At 44.9% G+C, this 23,199-nt stretch overlaps 1 protein-coding gene across 1 annotated transcript in view; it reads right to left on the bottom strand.

The window, feature by feature from the left end:
* Positions 1 to 470: 470 nt before the first annotated feature.
* Positions 471 to 23,199, bottom strand: part of CFAP52 (cilia and flagella associated protein 52) — a 43,291-nt gene continuing 20,562 nt past the window's right edge. The window contains exons 8-14 of the mRNA XM_058703526.1: positions 20,724 to 20,894; positions 13,518 to 13,666; positions 10,992 to 11,137; positions 7,985 to 8,136; positions 5,323 to 5,425; positions 2,201 to 2,312; positions 471 to 900 (exon numbers count right to left, since the gene is read on the bottom strand). Of these exons, the coding sequence (XP_058559509.1) occupies positions 725 to 900; positions 2,201 to 2,312; positions 5,323 to 5,425; positions 7,985 to 8,136; positions 10,992 to 11,137; positions 13,518 to 13,666; positions 20,724 to 20,894 (1,009 nt within the window). The 3' untranslated portion in view covers positions 471 to 724. The remainder of the gene's footprint in view (positions 901 to 2,200; positions 2,313 to 5,322; positions 5,426 to 7,984; positions 8,137 to 10,991; positions 11,138 to 13,517; positions 13,667 to 20,723; positions 20,895 to 23,199) is intronic.

The following is a 23,199-nucleotide window of genomic DNA, read 5'->3' as shown; positions in this document are numbered from 1 at the left end:
GAAATTTCACCTTTGATAATCACCCCAAAATCTCCAAGAACACATGGTTTCTTTGAGAAAGCAGTGTAATTCATGTTTAACTGTCTACTCTGTCAGGAATTATGCCTATGCTTAAACACCTTATTCTCAACCTTTTAAGCAGTCTGAAAAGACCAAACAGAGGCTCAGAGAGTTGGAAGGAAGGAGGGAAGGAATGGAAGAAAGGAAAGGAGGGAGGGAAGGAAGGAAGGGAGAGAAAGAGGGAGGGCAGGAGGAAGGAAGGAAGGAAGAAAGGAAGGAAGGAAAGAAAAAAATCCTAAAATCCTACTGAAGATCTGGACTCAAACCAAGTCTTGCCACATTGCAGCTTGACCAATGAAATGCTGATTAAGAAGGTAAGCTGGCCCTCCTAATTTTTAAGAATAACTGCAGTGCTATCTGTGGGCAAATTATGCAGAAGGGCCGTGGGCTTTGCAGTCTTAGAACAGAGATTCTGACAGGAAACCAACAACTGGGCATTTAGTCATCATAAAAAAGAAACTTTTAATGTATAGTCCGGACAACGTACTCTTGAACACATTCCAATTTTAATATGCAATTTAATAAGATAAAATGCATTCTATAAAGAAAAGTTTAAAACTTAAAACATTTTAACTAAAGAACAAAATCACAGACATGAGAAGTCAGGACCCATCTTGTAGTTGTGTGAGGTCAACCTTCCAGATCCCGGAAGTCTCAGCAGCTCTCAGGAGGTGAATGGGTACTTCCATCTCAAAACAGCTCCGTCAGCACTTACGCTAACAATGTACTGATTTCCTGGACTTATCCGGATGCGGGTGATGTTGCCACTGTGCCCCACCCCAACATGAGTCACCTCACCTCCGTTATAATCCCAAACTTTGACCAAATGGTCATTCCCACCTGGAAAAGACAAACAGATCTATGTCCTGCTGCATGAAAACACGGAGAGGGGTGCCTGGGGGGCTCAGTTGGTCCGAGTGTCCGACTTCGGCTCAGGTCATGATCTCACGGTTTGTGGGTTTGAGCCCCACAACAGTCTCTGTGCTGACAGCTCGGAGCCTGGAGCCTGCTTCGGATTCTGTGTCTCCCTCTCTCTCTCTGCCCCTTCCCCACTTGCACGTGTGTGTGTGTGTGTGCGTGCGCGCGCACGCTCTCTCTCTCAAAAATAAAGATTAAAATTTAAAAATAAAAAAATAGGGAGAAACAGCCCTGATTTCAAGTAACTGCCTAATTTTCAACACATTCCCCATGTTCCAATTTCAAGGAAGAAAAAAAAATCTATATAGTAACTCTTTTCCTTGATTATGAAAGTCTAGGTCTGTTGTAGTAAATTTGGGGGAAGAAATACAAAGAGGTGACATTCCCCCCTTATCCCACCACCCAGAAATAATCACTAACAACATGTTTGGTTTGGCTTCTTCCAGGCTTTTCTCTGATAAGTACACAGGTTTACAGATACACCCATAGATGTGGTTGGAATCACACCACGTGTGTTTTTATGTTATTTGTTTTTAAAGTGTATTTATTTTGAGAGAGAGAGAGAGAGAGAGAGAGAGAATCCCAAGCAGAGCCCGCGCAGGGCGTGAACTCAAGAACCGCGAGATTGTGACCTGAGCTTGAAGTCAGATGCTTAACCCACTGAGCCACCCAGACCCCCCACACCAGGAGTAATTTTATATCACACTCTAAGTAAATGTGTTTGTGAAATTTTAATTCATTTTGGAGCATGCATTTGTTAATGTCCTGAAGAATCAGGGCCTGGCAGGAAATGATCACGGATAGTGTTCCAGTAGGCATGTTGTAGGGAGGCTGAATGCCTCCCCCGCCCCCGGAAATGCTGGTTTAAGAGCTTGGCAGTTAGGAGACTTCACTAGGAAATTGCAGTGCAAGGCATGCCGGATAACCCAGACCATTTAAAGTCCCGTTTCTGTCATCAGTGCCGCCACAAAAAAAGGAAGCCATATAAGGTTTAGCCTTTATGTGTGCCCCAAAGGCCCATGGGCAGACATTTCCTCCCCCTGCAGCGTGACTACGGGATCTTTCTCTTCCAGCCGTGCTGGCTGCCGTGTGCAGGCCTGAATCTAACCACGTTGCCCTGCAGACACTTTTGTCATCACTCCCTGTTGCCTCCCACCTGCCAGTTCTGTATTCCCATTTAAATAAGCAGGGCTCGGCTTTCTGTGCCCATCCCATGACTAACCTGTGACAAAGTGCACTCCTTCCATGGTGATATCCATTCCGTTGATTGACCCGGACAAGGAACCTTCCAACTCTCTGATCACTGACCCATCAAATACTTCCCAGTAAGCAATCTGGAATTCAGAAAAAAAACAGCATCAGGCAGGACTCAGCTCAGTGGAAGCATCCGTGTGCGTGCTAAGAAAAAGATACGAAAAAGACGATTCTACTTTATATAGAAGGCGGCAAAAATACACCCTGGGATGATATATCGGCTGAAATTATAAATAGGCTCAAGCAGGGGGTGGAGAAGCCATTTTAATATTTTCAGCGTTGGTTTTTAAATTTGCATTCTATTTAGAGGGATGTGGATCTGCCAGGAGGCCCGGATTGTGACAGAAAGTGCTTTTGGTGAGAGTAAGCACTTGGGGGTCCGAAGCATAAGCTGTAAAAGAAGGAGGAAAACAGCCATCATGTCCACTCCCCCACTTCGGCTCTTAGAGGAGGACCACACGTCAGGTGTGGTGGAAGGCAGGCCCCCTCTCCAGCTGCTTGGGGAATGAGGGGTCCAGAGAGTTCTGCAGGCACCGGTCCCTGTGGCTGACGCCCCCCCCCCCCCCCCGATTTGCAACTTTCTCTTCTGCCTCGAAGCAGTGAAACATCCCACAGGGTGGGGTCCAGAAGCAAACTGGTAATATGGTCCCCTCCTGGGGAGGCGAACTAGGTCAGGGGGGTCAGGTCGGGGGTGGGGGGCTCAAGGGAGGGAGATTTTTCTCTGAATATATTGCTTTTATAGTCTTTGAACTTTGAAACTTGTAAATGTACAACCGATTCAAAAAGAGAATTTCTTTTCAGGGACCTGGATGGCTCCATCAGTTAAGCATCTGACTCTTGATTTCAGCTCAGGTCATGATCTCATGGTTGGTTGTGAGATCGAGCCCTGCTTTGGGATCCATCCTGGGCATGGAGACTGCTTAAGATTCTCTCTGTCCCTCAGCCTCTGCCCCTCTCCTGCGTGCTCTCTCTCCCTCTCAAAGAAAGAAAGAAGAAGAAAGAAAGAAAGAAAGAAAGAAAGAAAGAAAGAAAGAAAGAAAGAAAGAAAGAAAGAAAGAAGGAAAGAAGGAAAGAAGGAAAGAAGGAAAGAAGGAAAGAAAGAAAGAAAGAAAGAAAGAAAGAAAGAAAGAAAGAAAGAAAGGAAAAATTCTTTCTAAACAAAGCCCTTGACCAGGATTTAGGAGTGTGAACCTAGACATGCATTTCACCTCTTTCTCTTGTCGCGTGTGTAGATCAATTTGCTATATTCTAGTCATTACTCCAGGAATCTATATTCCTCTGAATTTAGCTAGAAATTGTGTATACTATTTTAAAAAGGGTTTTTTTTTTTTGGCTAATTTATTAATTTGTATCGATGCTTGATTGCTTTAACAAAAAGTCATTTTTGTAGGAAAAGCATAAAGGGGTGTAGAAACATGCCCAGATCCTCATTTCTCGGGAATCACATCCACGTAGGTAGGTAGCTGGTGTTTGATTACCTGCTCTCTTGGCCAAAGCCAAAGTGGCCCTCTTCCAGGCAGCCTTGTGGCACCTCGGGCTTTCTCTCTACCTGGGATGGTCTTCCCTGAGAGCTAAGCATGGTGAGGTCTCAACTCAAATGTCACCTCCTTAAAGGAGGCCTTCGCCGACCATCCCAGCTAAAGCAGCTTCTGTCCACCCAGCCGGGATTCCGTAACCTATTGTTGCCTTTTTATCCCTTTCACCATCTGATGTCATCTTTGTTCACAGATTGCCCACTGTTCATGGACATGTTCGTTTACACGTGTCCTGGCCAATCTATCCCCTCCCGCCCGCCATAGCTGCATAAAGGTGCCTGGCTCCATGATGGCAGGGACCTTGTCATGTCCCCAGCCCTGATGGCGGTTGTACTGATTTGTGATTTATGCTTGGAATATTCTGGTGACAATTCCCCAATGAGGACAGTAAAGTGTTTCAAGTCTCATAACCTGAACCCTGGAATATGGGAAATATGACAAGAATCTAGAAACTTTCCGAACCATGTATAATAGCATTTATGGTGACATCATGATTAACTTCCTAATATCCTTCTGCCCCAGTTCCAAGAGGAAGGCTACTTAAATCAGAAGTGAAACACAGGGTTGACGGGGCGGGCAGACATAGCCCAGTTTGGGTGGACAGCCACAAAGAAACTAGCAAGGCAGAGTTTCAGAGACCAGAGTGAGGCAGAGCTCCGGGCCCCCCAAAACATTCTGTCTGCATCAGACAAATCCTGGCCGGCACCGGGTGGCGTTTCTTGGATTTTTTATGACACAATGTCTTCAGGACAGTAGTTCCCAATCATCTGGGAACGGGAAAAAGCCCCATTCCTAGATTCTGTCTCTCACGCTGGGGGAGCAGAGAGAGGAAAACACAAAATGTTGTATTTTTCCTACAATATTTATATACTTTTAACTCAACTTTTTCTGTAGCTGGTAAAAAAGGTAACTACACAATCTCTTCTTCAATGATCTCAAAGTCATCTCAGAGTCTGAATTAGGCGAACCCAAATCCAGTAATTGAAGGTGCAGTTAGACAAAGACCTGGCTGATCAGACATGGGGGGTGGGGTAGATGACACAACAGCCTTTTGCTTGCTCTAAGAGGAAAGGTTCTCCCCAAAAGAGACACCAGTCTCTACCCAAGGACGTGGACTCCCCAGCTAATGATGACGCAGAGGGGATGAGCAACGAGGAGCTCTATTATCATTCAGTTGGAATGTAGCCCAAGGACAACTGGTTTGGGCAGTGTCATCCTGGCCTCAGAAATTCCCTAATAATAATTACCAGTGCTTACCGAGTAGCTACCATGGGCCAGGCCCCCTGCTATTGGCCTTACATGGCCTTAAAGTCACGCTCACCGCAAGTGTGAACTGAGTGGTGTCATTTCCACACTACAGACAAAGAAGCAAAGGCAAAGCCAAGATGCAAAAGCGAAGAAGCAAGTGCGGCATCTCCAAAGTGGACCGCTGATCGACAGCAAAGCCATGTCTGAACTCATGGGGCTCGAGTCCAGAGCCTGCACCCCCAGCCGCAACACTTCACTGCTTCTCTCACGTGCCAGAAGGACCCCGACTCTTGTCGGGAGGCCTTACCTTTCTGTCTGTGCCACTGGTGATGATCTGGAACTCTTCGGGGTGGTAACAAACACACTGGAATAAGGTGTTTGCCAGGATCATCTGATTCCTCCTAAGACGCCTGGAAACAATTAGACGCAAAAGCTGTGAAGCTTGACTTCCCCTTCCCTAGAAAATGCATTTACTCTTCAGCCTGGATTTGGCACAAGCTTGGATTGGGTTGGTTTATCTAACCCAGAGATACTTCCTGCTACTCTGCCCGCTCCACTTTGGAGTCCTCCCAATGCACCTACGGGGCCTCAGAAGATACCGGGAGGGCCCTTTTCCAAAGACAAAGCACAGAACTCCGGGGGAAGCCTCAAGTTCCGATGAGAACAGAAGAGGCTGAATTCGGAGTCAACCTGCTGTCTTGCACACAAGCCACCGTATTCTTGAGGCCGCCATTTTGAAGCCAAGTTTCCACCACCTGAGTGGCAGCGTGGGGGGGCAGCTTTTTAAACACGGATATTCTCGAGCCTTCCCTGTGGGGATTTGGATCTAGCAGGCTGGGAAGAGGCCACAGATGGGCAATTTCCGTCAGTGTGCCAGTTGACTGTCATGTGCAAAACAGTTTGGGAGCCACTGCCTGAGACACCGTGCTGACAAACATGTAAATATTGCTTCTCCTTCCCTGGGAGATGGGTGGCCATCTCCCAGGCTGGGCTCTACTGGCTAAAAAGAAATGCACGCCCTGCATAGTTCCTTCTCACTATGGAACTTTTCAAACGTGGTATCTGGGCTGACGGTTCTTTAGAGATTTTGGCACAAATTAACCAAATAGTCCCGCCATACAACAGGAAGGCTTCAGCAATTTGAGGTGGTCACAAACAATCCATGGAAATATATTTAGACACATCCTCCCTTCTAGTTCCGTATTTTCCCAGTGGGGAGTTCGGGTGTAGGCTAAGAACCCCTGCAAGCGTGGTCCTTGAACCAGGGGCATCCCTGGGGAGCTGGTTAGAAATGCGGGATCTTGGGGCGCCTGGGTGGTTCAGTCGGTTAAATGACCGACTTCAGCTCAGGTCTTGATCTCACAGTTCGTGGGTGTGAGCCCCGCGCTGGGCTCTGTGCTGACAGCTCAGAGCCTGGAGCCTGGTTGGGATTCTGTGTCTCCCTCTCTCTCTGCCCCTCCCCAGCTTGTTCTCTGTCTCTCCCTCTCTCCAAATAAATAAATAAACTAAAAAAAAAAGAAAAATGCAGAATCTGAGGCATCCCCTCTGGACCTTCTGAATACAAATCTACATTTTCACAAGAGCTCCAGGGGCTTCAAATGCACATCAAAGTGAGGAGACACAAAGGAGACAGAGGTTTTGTTTTTGTTTTTTTTCTTTAAGATTTTTTAAAATGTTTATTTATTTTGAAAGAGAGAGAGAGAGAGAGAGCATGAGAGGCAGAGAGAGAGGGAGACACAGAACCCAAAGCAGACTCCAGGCTCTCAGCTGTCAGCACAGAGCCCGATGTGGGGCTTGAACCCATAAACCATGAGATCATGACCTGAGCTGAAGTCGGATGTTTAACCGACCAAGCCACCCAGGCGCCCCTGGTTTTTGTTTTTTAATATATGAAACAAAAAGTGTTCTGCCTTTGCCTTAATTCCCACTCTCTTCTCTGCAATCTAGAATGTTCCATATTCTTTTGCAATATATATATCCATATCTCCATTTAGGTCTCTTTTCTCCCACTTCTGGACTTATTCAAGTCTCTCTAATGCAGTCAGATACAGAGGCAAGGCATCTTAGGAGTAGTAGAGGTGTGCTGGGTGAGGGGAGGGTTAGGGGAAGAGGGTCCAATTCTAAATAAAAACACAGGGGCGCCTGGGTGGCTCAGTCGGTTAAGCGTCTGACTTTGGCTCAGGTCACGATCTCCCAGTTCATGAGTTTGGGCCCCACGTTGGGCTCTGTGCTGACAGCTCGGAGCCTGGAGCCTGCTTTGGAGTCTGTGTCTCCCTCTTTCTCCGACCCTCCCCTGTTCTCTCTCTCTCTCTCTCTCTCTCTCTCTCTCTCTCTCTCAGGAAATGAATAAACATTTTTTTAAAAATCTAAATAAAAACACACAGCCAAATGCTTACAGTTAAAAAAAAAAAAATCGCCCTTGAAAATCCTTTGCGTGGCTCCAACAGTAAGAGTTCACATGCTTTGGTCTAGTTATCTTGGAGTCGGGTGCTCTTACGGGGGCTGTGACGGGCTCCCAGCATCAAGAGGGCCCTGGGAGCGGGGCTGGCTGAGGGGAGGGGCTAGACTCACACCACCCCCCCTCTTGCACCCCTCATGGCAAGCTCATTCTGGGTTCCACTGCACAGAACAAGAGAAACTGCCTGCATCATTACTTCCCTTCTCCCTCTTTGCGGGAGAGGGGATTCTTAGAATTGTATTTGCATACGTTAAATCATGCTTCGCCGTATGTGTCCAGGAAGCTACTTCCCCATGCATCCAGAATCTTCCAACGTCCAGCTTTTCCGGGACACTGCACCCTTTCTACCAGCATCTGTAAACCCTCAGCAGGCACAGAGGAAAATGGCTTCAGATGAACATCCCCTTCCTGTGGCCTCAAAGGAGATCTCTACCCTTTGTTCAGATCTTCTCTCAGTGAAATGCTGGAATCACTGGGTTTTGGGTCAGATTGTCCTCTCACAGCTACTTACACAAGGTCCCAAATGATGCAAGTGCCATCCGTGCTGGCTGTGACACACTCCAGGTTGTTGTTCTTTACCCTAATGCAGGACACAGAGGATTTATGCTCCTTCAGGGCCTCCTCCAGCTTCTGGGTCTGGCAGCCTATCTGCCACACCCTCACCTGAAAGCCACAAAGCACAGGCTTTCAACACAAACTTGGGACTTTGGAAGGGATTGAAAACAAACAAACAGGGGCGCCCGGGTGGCTCGGTCAGTTAAGCGTCCGACTTCGGCTCAGGTCACGATCTCACGGTCCGTGAGTTCGAGCCCCACGTCGGGCTCTGTGCTGACAGCTCAGAGCCTGGAGCCTGTTTCGGATTCTGTGTCTCCCTCTCTCTCTGCCCCTCCCCTGTTCATGCTCTGTCTCTCTCTGTCTCAAAAATAAATAAACGTTAAAAAAAATAAGTAAAAAATAAAAACAAACAAACAAAAACTCCGTGAGCTTTTCCACCTCTGCTGTGCTTGACTTGTTTTTGTAAATTCCCTGCTCTGATCTCAGTTGAGTGGGGTGGGACTGCTGGGAGCAGGAAAATCCTTCCACGGAGCCAGGAGAACACTACCAATGATCCTACACTTGGATCTACTTTCAAGGCTGAGAAATTTACCAGACACCTGCTGCTATACCAAGTGAAATAACAGGTCTGCTCGTTTCTGCTGAGCACCGCTCTCAGATATCTGGTGCCCCCAGGAAATTTCCCGGGGACCCAGAGCCGTATTTAAAGTTCACATCAGCTGCTCAGGGTTAATCATTTCAAATCGATGGGTCTCAGCCTCATCGGAGCCAACACCCACTTTCTACGGCAAATATTTTCCGACCCTCCCCCCCCCACACTCTACTATCCTGAAGTGAAATTCATAGGTCATCGGTCCTACACACAAAATTTCAAAACAGTCCATATGATGCCCTACCTGTAATAAAAAGAATACGTAAGAGGAAAGCTACTGTATGTCCTGTGATAAACATTCTGTCACAACTGTACCAGAAAACACAATAGTGTAGCCGGATGCTTATACTTTCTTACAGTGAGTATGTTGGACTTGTAAAAAAAAAAAAAAAAAAAAAAAGGAGAGAGAGAGCAGAGGTTATCTTGTGTAAGTAATATGAGACAACACAAGAATAGTAGGTCCTGGTGGACGCCTGACCAGAAACTAGTGTCAGGGTAAGTCATAACAGACTTATTTGTACCTGAAAGAGGAAAATAACCATAAGCAAAGTAAGAGAAGCATTCTAAGATACTTCCTTAGTAAGGCAGATGAGGAGGCATGAGGTTATCCCAAATGAGGTGTGTCATATTCATTTCTCTGGTGTCCAAATAATTGCCCGTGTCCTGACACAGGACGAGATAATGATTACTGCCAGAGAAAATGAATCTCTAACTTTGTGATCCCACTACATCGGGAGGCACACATTCGGTCTTTAGCAAGAGTGATACTCAAATTTTCCAACTACTATGGCGGGGGCACCAGCCAAACAGCACCCAGGCCTGGAATGTGGGGTGTTCTGAGTAGTAGCCCTTTGGTTATGGGATTGCGGGGGGGGGTTGGGGTATGTTTGGGGCAGGGGAGGAGCTACGTGGTGGGACCGGGGTCTTTGCAACTCAGCCAAGGCCATTTACCAATGAAAATGGAATTAGAGGTGCTTGAGAATTTCAGGAACTGCTGAGCTCATAGCACTGCACACCCACTGACCAGCAGCCCTGGTCTCCAGCACTTGACAAAGACCTTGGAGACTATGTCTTCTGGAAGGAGGGTCTGTAAGAGCTGAGGAGGGGATGGGAGCAAGGGCTGACAAGGTGTTCTGAAAAGATTTCTGAACAGGGCCAAAGGCAATGAATTTGTCATGTGCGATTTCCTCCGGCAGCTCTCCACAGCTCGGGCTCAGGCACCTAGAAGCGGATGGTCTGGCACAAGCCAAATTTGGGCATCAGCAGGGCAGGTGCCCCCAAAGGCCGAGGGACCAAGCAGGATGCTGATACTGTCAGCAACAGCGTGGCTGAAGAGATGGGGGAAGGGATGAAAGCCCTTGCGGGGCTGGTGGGCAGACAGCTGGGGAGGCTCCAGGGCCAGATGCGTCTATGGAGCACCTGCCCCGTGGCTAGCCCACACGGAGATGTGCTCAGAATGTAAAATATGCATCAGATTTCGAAGACTTGGTGCAAAATAGTGTGAAACATCTCATTGATTGGAGTATTGTTATCTTCCCTTTACACGTAAGAAACCAAAGCACAGAGAGGTTCAAGAGCATGCCCCAGGTCACACAGCCGGGATGGGGCAGAAGTGAAACACGACTCTCGAACTCAAACGCTCAGCCACAAGTCTGCTTGGCCCAAACTCTGCGAAAGGCCACATCAAGATGCTGTCTCTTTCTTCTCCCTGACAAGTTACTCCTACATTAGCATGAAGAAAGGAAAGGAAATGTCCTATGTTGAGAAAGGAAGGCTTTGGGGGCAGGAGACAAGTTGGGGAGTGGGGAGGGGGTGCACTGAGGTGAACGTGTGGGTGGAAGGTATTTAAGGCTCGTCCAAAGGATGGAAGGGAAGGTCAAGTGTACCAACTTTAAAATAACAGTCAAATGTCTGGGTAGATGAAAGAAGTGATTCTAAAAATAGCATCTCCTTAAAAGATAAGATGAAGACAATTTATGTAACTATAGTCTTTGAAGGAAAAGAACAAGTATTCCAAAACTCTGGCCAAACACCAACTTGGATTCGTGGCTTCATGCCATACAGAACGCTTTCATGTCTGTATCTTAAATGTTCTTTTGTAACTAAATACAGCTCTCTGTGTGTTTGTATTATTAGAACTTTCGTTTGTGATGTATCTGATAGGGTTTCTTCAAAAATCTTACTTTGGTCCTGCCTGACTCCTAGTATAGGTCAAAAAAAAAAATCAAGTCCGTGGCCTCTTACAAGGAAGGCTGTTGGTCGGTCTACACCTAGGGCTCCTGTAAAAAGATTCTGCTTTCAAGAACAATACCTCCCCTTCCCCACCGCCGCTGATGACCCTTTTACAGTCACTGGTGGTAGCGATAGCTGTCACTCCGATCCTGTGGGCGTTGTTAATGACATACATCAACCGGCCCGTCTCTGGGGCGAAGGCTCGGATTCTACCGTCGTCCCACGCTGGCGTGGAAGGAGAACAAAAAGCAGGCGGTATCAGTATACTCCTACTCTCTGTGAAGACTGTAGCTCTCATAATCACAAAGGAGTCAGGACTGGGGAGCAGTGGTGGTGACGGAGGAAAGAGACCAGTCTCCCACAACTCCCTGGAATCATATCCCTCTTTCCCGTGACTCCCCAAACCGGCCACACCTGGCTGGAGGAAATGGCTGGCTTGCCTTAGTTGAATCTGCCTCTAGCTGCACCCCATCCCAGGAGAAAACATTTTTATGGGGGGGGAAGGGAAGAAAGAGGCCATTTCCCACCTCTCCCAGCTCTCCCACAGCTGCAAATCTTGTACATTTGATTGGCTAGCTGATACTGCACCTGGGATGGGGAATTTAGTATCTGCAAACACATGTTGGCTTCCTACCCTTCCCTCTTTAAACCCGATGCTCCTTCCCCAACTCCTGCCATCTTTCCCATCTCAATAGAAGGTGCCACCATCCATCCAGTTGTTTAAGCCAAGAGTTTCAGTCATCCTTGATTCCTCTCTATTCCATCCACCCAACTCCACCCAACGCAACCCAACATCCATCAGCAAGCTCCACCAACTCTAGAGCTAAAAAACATCCTGCATCTGGCCACTTCTCAACCCTTCCGCTGGGCCTACCCTCATCCAAGCCACCAGCATCTCTCTCCTGGGTTGTTGCAACAGCTTCCTCCTTGGCCTCAGACTCTTGCTCCCTTCAAGGAATGACCTATGCAGGGGCCTGGGTGCACTTCTTAAAATCATGTCGACTCCCTGATCAAGAAAGTTCAAAAGGTTTTCTCACTACACTTAACAATTCAACTCCTTTATCCTCCATGGTAACTACTTTCCACTCCCTACCTAGCTCCTCACCTTCTCCTACCTCTCCCTCAACCGTGACCCCAACCCTACCCACTGAGCTCCAGGCACACTGGCTTCTTTCTGTTCCTCAAATACTCTAAGTGATTTCCCCCCACAGGGCCTCTGCCCCTGCTGTTCCCTCTGCCTGGAATGCTCTTCCCTCAGGTCTTCATGCGGCTGGCTCCTTCTCATCAGCCTTAGTGTCACCTCTGGATCTTTGCAATTTTCAATAAAATGTTCGAGGTAAATCCCATTTCAGCAAAGACTTGAGAAGAGACGGGGGGGAAGGGAGTGAGTCACGGGGCCCCCCGGTGAAAGAACAACCCAGGCAGATGGAATGTCCAGAGCGAAGGCCCTGTGCACCATGTCCCTGAGGGATAGCAAAAAAGCAAGTGTGGCCAGAAGGGGTGAATGGTAAGAGACAGAGTCAGCATTAAAAAGGTGGAGGTGGGGAAAGAGAGAAGGTCACAGAGGGGCCTTGGAGGCATCTGCAGGGATGTAGAAGTGAACCCTAGAAATGGCATGATCGGACTCACATCTTAAAAAGAATTTACTGGCTTCTGTGTTGACTGCAGACTGGGGGAGAGGGGTGGTGGGGAAGAACAGGGGTCGGGAGCCGTGGAAGAAAGCTGCTCGGATAATCTAGGGGATGGTGGTGGCTGAGACAAGGGAGGAGATGAGAAGTAGTCTGAAGTGAAGGCCATTAGAGGGAAATGCTGTAAGCCAGGAGCTCCCGGTGGTGGCTGCTGTGTGGGAAGACACGCCCGAAGGAGAAGCCAATGGAGAGGAAACAGAACCAGGAAAAGAGGGGCTGAGATGGGCTCCTGATATCACCACTTCAACAGCTACTCCTAAAGATACTCTTAACTCTTCCCTGATGTGAACACGCGAACTTAACGTTTTGACCACTGGGGAAATTTGCTTAGGATGTGAACATAAGATGATATTGAGAAATTATTATTTCATGGCAAAATATTATTTTTAGGGATGTACGCCAAAGTATTTAGAGGTGGAATATCATGGCGTCCGTGCTTTATGTTAAAATGCTTTGGCGTGGAAGGATCAGCTGAGTGAAAAACGAATTCCCTTTGAGGCATAACACAGTTTAAATCAGGTTTTTAATCTCTCAAATAACCAAAGGGGTTGTTAACATAGGTGCCCGAGACTCGCCGAGGCCTCAGATCCGTCTGGTAACCGAATTGCCAAATCCCCCTACTGGAGAGAAGGCTGCACGCTATATGCAGACATTTTGGGGGAAGAGAAATTGCTCTTTGGTCATTCTGAGCTCAGAAAGCCTCCCGGCGGGAAGGGAACTCTAAGGAGGGGCTGGATTAGAAGGAAGGAGGGGCGGGCTAGACCACGGGGCGCTGCTCCAGGGTATCCACCCGGAGAAACCGGCGTTGAACGAGAACGCCAACTCCCAAAGCCACAGCCGGCACCCACGCCAAAGCCTGATCAGGACTGCATTGCCGGAAATGATGTCAACGGTGCCGGAAATGACGTCAACGTTACCGGAAATGATGCTCTTGCCGTCTCTCATGAAGTCGATGCCGTGGCAGGTCATGTTGGGCACGGTGATCCGCAGCAGCTCCCGGTTGGATAGGGTGTGCCACACCCTGATGTCTTTCTTGGCACAGGTGGCAAACAGCTCGGCGGTGCCACTGCAAAGGAGCCACGGCGAGAATAAAGAGGTGCAGCCGTACGCGACGCATGCTGTTTCTTAGACGCACGTTTGACTCGCCAATGTATTGCACGAGGATATAGGGAAGGACGCCTTTTAGGCTCCACGTATCTCAAAGTCTGATGGCCTTACAGCAACCTCGTGTAAAATGGCATTCAAGGGGCGCCTGGGTGGCACAGTCGGTTAAGCGTCCGACTTCAGCCAGGTCACGATCTCGCGGCCCGTGAGTTCGAGCCCCGCGTCAGGCTCTGGGCTGATGGCTCGGAGCCTGGAGCCTGTTTCCGATTCTGTGTCTCCCTCTCTCTCTGCCCCTCCCCCGTTCATGCTCTGTCTCTCTCTGTCCCAAAAATAAATAAAAAAAAAAAAAACGTTGAAAAAAAAAATTTAAAAAAAAAAAAAAAAAAAAAAAAAAAAAAAAAATAAAATGGCATTCAATGCCCACACATCACCTGTGGACCATCTTTTGTAGCCCTTTCCCCGGGAGGATGGGTTGGGAGGAAGTCGCCCAAAAGGAAAATGTCAATTTCAAAGTTTTTAAATGTCCTGGTGGACAGGAGGTCAAATGGGTCTGTGGAATATTGATATTAAGACAAGCTAAACAAAACTTCTACTGTAAAGTAGATAATCATTAACAATTTCAAAGACAAAAATGACACGTGTGCTAGATAGCATGCTTGCAGATAACCTAAAGCATTACTTTGCTTGGTTGTGAGAAAATATGGGGCTCTGGACAAGGACGTGAACCCAGAGCGATTGGTTTGTCAGCATTTTTTTTTTTTTAAAAGGACAACTTGTAAATATAGTGAAAAACGCCATGACGTCAAAAATTACAGGTTATTCCAATTTGGATCAGAAAAAGAATGCTGGGGTAAAGCCCACCTGCTTTATAGATATGAATTTATAGCTACAGCCTCTGTGGGGGCTGAGCTAACTTCTAGATACAAGGGCTTCTCAAGAAATCTCTACATTTCATCAAAGGCACATTCAGGAAAAGAGAGTCCCTCTCCCATACACTTTGGAATTAATAAAAAGTGGATCTTTTCTGTATACTTAGCTTTGGGGCTTGGAGAAAAACAATTATAATGTGGGCTAGAAACAATTATAATGTGGGCTAGTTACTTAGAAAGAGTGACTGCTGGAGGGGTGCCTGAGTGGCTCAGTTGGTTAAGCATCTGACTCTTGATTTTGGCTCAGGTCTTGATCCCAGGGTTGTGGGATCAAGCCCCTCATCGAGCCCCGCATTGGGTTCTGGCACTGCGTGTGGAGTCTGCTTAAGATTCTCTTGGGGCGCCTGGGTGGCTCAGTCGGTTAAGCGTCCGACTTCGCTCAGGTCACGATCTCAACGGTCCGCGGGTTCGAGCCCTGCGTCGGGCTCTGGGCTGATGGCTCAGAGCCTGGAGCCTGCTTCAGATTCTGTGTTTCCCTCTCTCTCTGCCCCTCCCCCGTTCATGCTGTGTCTCTCTCTGTCTGAAAAATACATAAACGTTAAAAAAATTAAAAAAAAAAAAAAGATTCTCTCTCATTCTTCCTCTGCCCCTCTTCCCCTGCTCACATGTGCTCTCTCTCTCTCTCTCTCTCAAAACCAAACAAATAAATAATAATAAAATAGAGAGGCTTTATATAGGACGCTGCCTTCAGTGAACGACCCCCTTCTGTGAGGAAAGTGAGGTTTTCAAGAGGCATGTGGACTCCTTGTGAAAATCAAATATCACAGAATGAGCACACCTAGAGAACTTTCCAAACTCTTCCTACCCTTGATGGACAGTCCACTTTTTCAGGAGTCTAGTCAAGACATTAGCTCTTCAAGGAGCAGACTGTCCCTAGTTTAGGATCTGAAAGGTGAAGTTCCAGAAACAAACAAACTGATTGGATCGAGATGGCCTATCAGGCCCGTGTGCCTCCCGTCTAGAAGCCCATAAAATAAAGACACGGATAAAGATGACGGAGAGAGGGGCAGACGTAGATGATGTCGAAGTAGATATGGGAAAGCAGGAGAGATTACCATCAAATAGGCCAGAAATATCGAGGACAAAGAGAAATCAGCCGGATAGAATCTGTGAAGAAACAGAACCGGAGAGACATACAGAATATCAAGATCACGGATAGACGGTACTTCTCGTAATGTTGGAGCAGTGAGGCCACACTAACCTTCCCACAGACAACAGTTGTGAACACCGGATTGAATTCATGACATCAGGGACCCCGAATCCCAAAGACAACGAAGACATTTGAAAGTACACAGAAATCAAGGAGTGTTCGCTCTTGTAAAAGTGCAACCGGAAAGGGTTCAGGATCATTACTGTGTTGCTGGCTAATTCGAAGGTTAGCCAGCAGTAGCCACACAAAAAGGTGGCAGAGAAACCGTAGCCTCACCAGCTACAGATATGCAGAGATCAGAGTTAAGGCCTAGAAAATTAAAAGGGGAAATCATGGCAGCAAGAGACCCACCGGGATAAAACCTAAACTCAGATTATCAACACTGCCCAGATTCCCATCTGATAGCTAAATTCTACGTGCATGGGAGAACCCCCAAGAGGAAGACAAAGCAGAGACCAGAAGGAACTCTACTTTTCTTTTCTTTTTTTTTTTTTTTAATTCTATTTTTTTTTTTTTTTTTTTAAGGATTCTATTTTTGAAGACAGAGCTATATGGGATCAACCTAGGAGGGTTTTTTTTTTTTCCCCTTTTTAACTGAATACATTCACCAACTGTGTTCAGCTTGAGTGGCAGAAAGATGGACCTTACAGGCTTAACATATCAGAAGCCAGGGCCTGAGGTCATAAGAACACCTGGAAACTAGGGGAAAATCCCCAGTAGCAAGGAAACCATGAGAGGATGACTTTCATCTCTGCACAAATCCTTGGGAGGATGCTAAATTACACAAGCCCACGGGCTTGCCCAGAACCTGTACAAAAAAGTAGCCGTGGGAAGCCATGAAAATGTCAGCTGCTGCATTCTATGAGAAAGATAAAGTTTGCAGTTTGAGTCCAGGCCAAGAATCCTCAGAGAATACTACAGAATTCAGAGTTACTGCATTATATGTAGATGTAGATATGTATGCGGATATACATGTACGTAGATAATATGTCTGTAGATAATACATGTATGTTGATAATATGTATTACCTATTATGCTAAGTTTTCAACAAAAGGTAATTAGACATGCAAACAAATAGGAAAATATGAGTCAAGAAAAAGGCAGTCAAAAGAAACTGACTCCAAGTAGATCAAGGTATTGGATTAACAGACAAAGACTTTAAAGCAACTATTTAAATTGCATTCAAAGTATTAAAGGAAACTACGATACCAATAAATTAACAGGTAATATCAACAAAGAACTAAAAACTACATTTTATTATACTTATAAATTATTATAATATATATTTATGACAAAGATTTATGACTCTTTTAAAACAAAAATTATAATTTTGTATCAATGGGTTAATAATATGAATAGGTAGGTATACATGAAATCAAAAGCACCAAGAATAAGAATGGGGGTAAGAGAAATAAGTTGTCGCAAAGTTCCCAGACTGCATTTTACTTGAAGTAATTCAACATTAACTCTAAGCAGACTGTGATATGTTAAAAATGTACATCATCATCCTTAGAGCAGCCATTAAAAAAAATTAATGCAAAGATGTATAGGTAGAAAGCCAATAGAGCAATGAAAATGTAACACTAACAACATCTGATTAAAGCAAAAGGTGGAGGGCGCCTCGGGGGGCTCAGTCGGTTGAGCGCCCGACTTCGACTCAGGTCATGATCTCACAGTTCGTGGGTTTGAGCCCCGCGCTGGGCCCTGTGCTGATGGCTCAGAGCCTGGAGCCTGCTTCGGATTCTGTGTCTCCCCATCTCTCGGGCCCTCCCATGCTCATGCTCTGTCTGTCTCTCAATAATAAATAAACGTTAACAAAATTAAAAAAAAAAAAGCAAAAGGTGGAAGGAAAGAATAGAAGAACAAAGAACAGATGAGACAAAAGAAAACAAATAACAAAGGAAGATTTAATACTACTAGATCAAAAATTACATGAAGAGTAAATGGACTAAGCATTCTAAATAAAATGTAGAGATTTTTAGACTGGATAGAAAAGCAATAACTAATTACATGCCGTTTCAAGAGAAGAACTTTAAAGATACACTATATTGAAAGTAAAAGTATTTTGTAAAATATATACAAAGAACAACAAAGCTGGGATGAATACATTAATATCATATTTCAAATCAAAGAGAATTAGTGGAAATGAAGAGGGTACACTTAATAATGATTAAAATGTCAATACATTAGATGTGCATATATATATATATATATATGCTAATGTGCGCACACACACACACACACACACCCCCTTCAAAAATACATGAAGCAAAAACTGACAGAAATAAAGGAAGAAATCAATGTTCATTGCTTGAGGCTTTAACACACTTCTCTCAGTTAAATGATAAAACTATTGACAAAAAAACTACTAAGGATAAGCTATGTATGACAGTAACATTAAAAGGTTCCATAGAGAAAAAAATATGACCTCCAAAATACATAATGAATTGTTCCATTTACATGAAGGTCAAAAGCAGGTAAAATGAATCTATGGGGCTAGAAGCCCAGGTAGTGATTCTCTTTAAGGAAAAGGGTTAAGGGTAGTGATTGAAAGGGGTGTTTTGGGGTGATGGAAATATTCTGTTGTTTGAGCAGGTGGTAGTCATATAGGTGTGATATTTCATTGAGGCGGTTACTTATGATTTATATACTTTCTGTAAGTATATTTCAATACAAAGTTCATTAAAATACTTTTTATACCTAGCCACATTATCACTGAAATCCGAGGGTAAAACAAAAATATATTCAGATAAGTAAGGACCAAATTTTCTATACACAGACTATCTCTGAAAGAATTACCATCCCCCACCCCTTCCCCCATGAACAACATAGAAAAAAATCAAATGGGGAGATGTGAAAAGAAAAAGAGGGTGATAAAAGCAAAAAACAAAATTATAGTTAAAGCTAAAAGTAATTATTTGTAAAAGATAATAACTATATAATCTGAGTCTAATTCTAAACAATATTATCATCAGAGACGGTGAGAGGGAAATAAAATATGCCGAGACTCTTGCTCCTTTGGAAAATATGATATAAATGTTGGTTAACTCTAGTGTTTGAAAGAAAAATAATTTATATTAGAAATTCAAGGGTAAATCACTAAGTGAATAAAAACAAAGTGAATAGTTTCCAAGTCATGGGGAGCAGGGGAGGGGAAGGGAGGACCGAAAAACATGATGGCCACACAGCAAAAGACAAGAAAAGTAAACAAGAAAAAAAGAAACTTTGTTAAATAGAAAATTATCTATAAACTCATTTGACATAAATAAGTACGAACAGATCGAATTCTACGGAAGACCAAGACTTACCTAAAATTAAACGATACCAATAGGTTGAAAAAAAGAGACAGTTTCTTTTGCTACGATGCGTGTTTCTGTAATGTGTATTAGCTCATATGCAATTGGCAAAGAGGCACGTGATAGCAGAATATTGCAGAAGTTGCTTTGGTTCCTACATATTTTCCCCCAATATATCAATGCTTTGGCGTACAAAGTAATAGCAGCTGAAAACAATGTACATTAACACAGATGAATCAGAAAGGAGAGGAAGCGTGTGTTCCCTTACATGATGCTCATTTACCCCACGTCCTTCCTCTGGGCTCAGTTTTCTCCACAGCTTGGTGGGGGGAGGGGGGAGGGAGCAAAGCAGGAAGAGGGTAGTGACTCTTAATAGGTTTCTTTTGGGGATAATGCAACGTTCTACAATTAGATTATGGTGATGGTTGCACAACTCTGTAATACGCAAAAATGATTGAACTGCACACTCTAAATGGGTAAACTTTATGGTAGGTGAATTATATTTCAATAAAGCTGTTTAAAAAAAAAGGAGGTGGGGAGAAAAAGAAGAGTTACAAATCCTGTATTCGAAAAGATAGTTGAAAATCTGCTCTTATAAAAGGCCCCAGGGGCCAAATAATTTTTACCAATTGATTCTACCAAGCTCCTTAGAAAAAAGAGGAAAATAGTGAGATGGAAAGAAAATGACCAATCAGTTTTATTATTTTTTTTAATTTTTAAAAATTTTTAAATGTATATTTTTGAGAGAGAGAGAGAGATCTGCAAGGGGCAGAGAGAGAGGGAGACACAGAATCCGAAGCAGGCTCCAGGCTCTGAGCTGTCATGACAGAGCCCAATGTGGGGCTCCAACCCATGAATGTGGGGCTCAAACCCACGGACCAGGAGATCATGACCTGAGCTGAAGTCAGATGCTTAACTGACTGAGCCACCCAGGTGCCCCTGACTAACCAGTTTTCCAAAAAGATCCCCCTGGTAGGAAGCACGAGCCATTTTCACTCTTAGAAACTATTTAGAAGAACCCACTTTCAAGGACCCAGGGAACCCAAAGCACATTTCATGATCGTGAGCAACGATTTTGAGTTTTGCAAATTCAAGTTCATGCTGAGGAAGGTCAGAGCAAAACCTATCTGATCAGCTTTGTGGGATGAATGTTGCCAGAGACAAAATGTATTTCAAAAGCAAATCATGGCAAACGACTTTTTTTTGATGTCACAGCTGCTAATGGTTGTTTGTTTCACTTGTTTTGTGTGGGATTTACCAAGAAATCCAGAAGATCACCAAGAGGTCCAGGAGACCTCCTGAGGCCACCACCATTAAGTATGCCCAATCTAAAAGACCCAGTTGAAAGAAGTTTGAAAAAAGGCACTACGAAGGTTTCTCCAGACAGCATTGCGAAAACAGAAATGTTTCCCTGATGGGCTTATTAGAAAAGCCAACATTCAAAAGAAGCCCAAATTTCAATTGTGAAAACAAATGTAGCGACGTGGTGAAGGTAAGAGAAATAATTATTGTTAAGAATTCTTATTAAAGAATAAGAAAATACCAGTATTATATTTATAATTATTACTGTAATTAATGATATTAAATTACAATTGCTTGTTTTCATTGATGTTAGGAGCAAAAGTCCTTTGCTCTTCTACTTACAATGGAAAGACAACGTCCTGGACAGCTTCAAAGTGACAGGTTGCAATGAGAGTCTCTTTGAAATCCGTGAAGTTGACCCGATAAATGTGGGATTCTTCCGTTCCTACAAAAAAGTGGTGTCCTTCCCCTCGAAGGGTGATAGAAGTGATGCCACCTTGTAACTGGATTTTCCTTTCAGGAGAAGCAAGAAGGTGGAGTCACTCAATCAGGGAGTATTTATTACAGAGGATACAAATCAGGCATTTGACCTGGGACATAACTTCAGGGAGGTGATGCGATCGGAGAGGCAGGAGTGACTCACAATATTGGGCGCCCACGGTCAGCAGAGGGAGAGGCCAGCATGGTTTATGATAGTCGGGGGCAGGGGAGGGGGCTTGCTCAGCGACAGAGAGTCTAAAATGGGTTGCAAAACACTGGCAGGATCTGGAGAGAGGGAACATTCCAGGCAGGCAATGCGCACAAACCACCATGGCAGTCGAATACTTTATGAATGCCATTTCTGGGAAATAATCCTAAAACTCGGGGAGGGGAGAAGCCTTGATGTCAAAGGATGTTATTATAACCTTAACGAAAAGAGAAAAAAGTTGGAACTATTTAATAATAACGGAATGGTTAAATCGTCTACGGGACGGCAACTTCTCAAAGCCATTTGCCTAGCCAGTAAAGCCATGTTGAAAACTTTATGGAGTATATGTATATTTTACCACAGTTTTTTAAAAAACAGTAATATTGAAAATGTTGATGATGCTCGCCTTAAGTAAAAATAAACCAGAAAATAGAATTTCATACACAAAATAAGTACAATTATTTCAAAATGTGTACGAAGAATGCAGACCAGGAGAAATAACAAGATGTTCACGGTGACTATCTTCACCAGAACTTTCAGGGACTGTTTTCTCTTCTTCCACATTTCAGATCCTTCTGTTTCCCAAATGTTTAACAAGTATGAACTTAATAAAAAAAAAAAAAAAAAAAAAAGAGTAGAAAAATGAATGAGGCCCTAAAAACCCAATCGTGCTCTGCAACCGATTTAGTTTTAACAATCAGAATGTAACAGGGGTTCTTGTGCAAGGGATCAGCGTGAGAAATGCAGTGTTTCACAAAGATCCATTTGTTGGTGGGATGCAGAACGGTTAATGAAGAAAGGATTGACCCCAAGTCACATGCCGGATTCTTCGCTAACTAGATAGAGCTCTGCGACTCTGGATACATCGCCAGAAATCCCCGGGCCTCAGTCCATTCAACCGCAGAGTAATTTCTCCTCTGCAGGGTCTCAGTGAGGATTAGAGATAATGGAGGTCATGTACATGAGGCCATGGAGGGCAGCCAATAGAAATACTGGCTATTGACATGTGGGCTCCCTAGAAGACAAGGTGAAGGCCAGGGCTCTGCGGGGCGAGGCCAGGGGTCCCTGAACTCCGGCAGTCTGCTTCATCATAATACTTTCCTGACTTCTCACGGGAGCTACTTTCTTAACCCACGAAAACCCAAGGAGGTAGAAATCACCGCGTCCAAGGGGAGGCTATCCTGTCACACAAGGTTAGTTTGGAGGCTTACACAGCACAGACCCTGTACTAAGTGCCTTGAATCTAACCGTCTTCGTTACAATGGGGACATCACGTCTGTGTATTCAAAACAGGGTGTTAGAAAACTAGGGGGTTCATTTTTTTATACTCACTCCATGTATCCAGAGTCTAACCAACGCTGCCCTGGAGTAGCCTCCCTCTCTTAGTCCCCTTCACACAAACATAAAACCGGTCCCCATATATTCTCAAGAAGACCTATCCGGGGGGCACTGAATTTAAAATTGCTACCTGTCCCCTCTCTCTTCAAACCCTAGTCCCCCCTTCCTGTATCTCCAACTCCATTTGTCTCCACGGTTCTCACCAGCCTTCAATACGATGTAATTCCTTGTTTACTGTGTTACTGACCGTCTTTTTCCCTCCTGCCGCAACGTCAGCTCCATGAGAGCAGGGACTTTTCCCTTCATTTCTGTTTGCTTTGTTCGTTGCTGTACCCCAAGCGCACCCGGAATAGCACGGGGTACCTAGTGAATGCTCGGCACAGATCTGTCCGAATGAAGACAGCTGATGCACTTCCTACAATCCTGTAGCTCCCTTGGGGCTGTGCCGAGGCCACAGGGAACGTATCTAGGGCCATCTGATTTTGCTGAAACTCTGTTCAAGTTCTGCCTCTGCCCCTCTGCCCACTACCCCCGTGGGATGGCCCCCTTCTCTGACGTCCTTTGTAACAGATCTATAATACGTTTTACTTTATCTGGACTATGAGATTTGTGTATACATATTATCTTGTATTCCGAGGACTTTTTCGTACGTGTAGAACTTATCCCCAAACCAGACTCTAAGTTCTGGAAGGACAAAGACCATATCTTACTTTCTTTACGTTTTAATAGCATTTGGCACACTGGTTTGGACAGAGGTGCTCAATGAACACTTACTAAGGACAATGGATAAAG

The sequence above is a fragment of the Neofelis nebulosa genome, chromosome 16, assembly GCF_028018385.1.
Source record: "Neofelis nebulosa isolate mNeoNeb1 chromosome 16, mNeoNeb1.pri, whole genome shotgun sequence".
Taxonomy (NCBI): Eukaryota; Metazoa; Chordata; class Mammalia; order Carnivora; family Felidae; genus Neofelis; species Neofelis nebulosa.
Note: the sequence above shows the minus strand (reverse complement) of the source record. Positions and strands in the feature narration are given on the sequence as shown.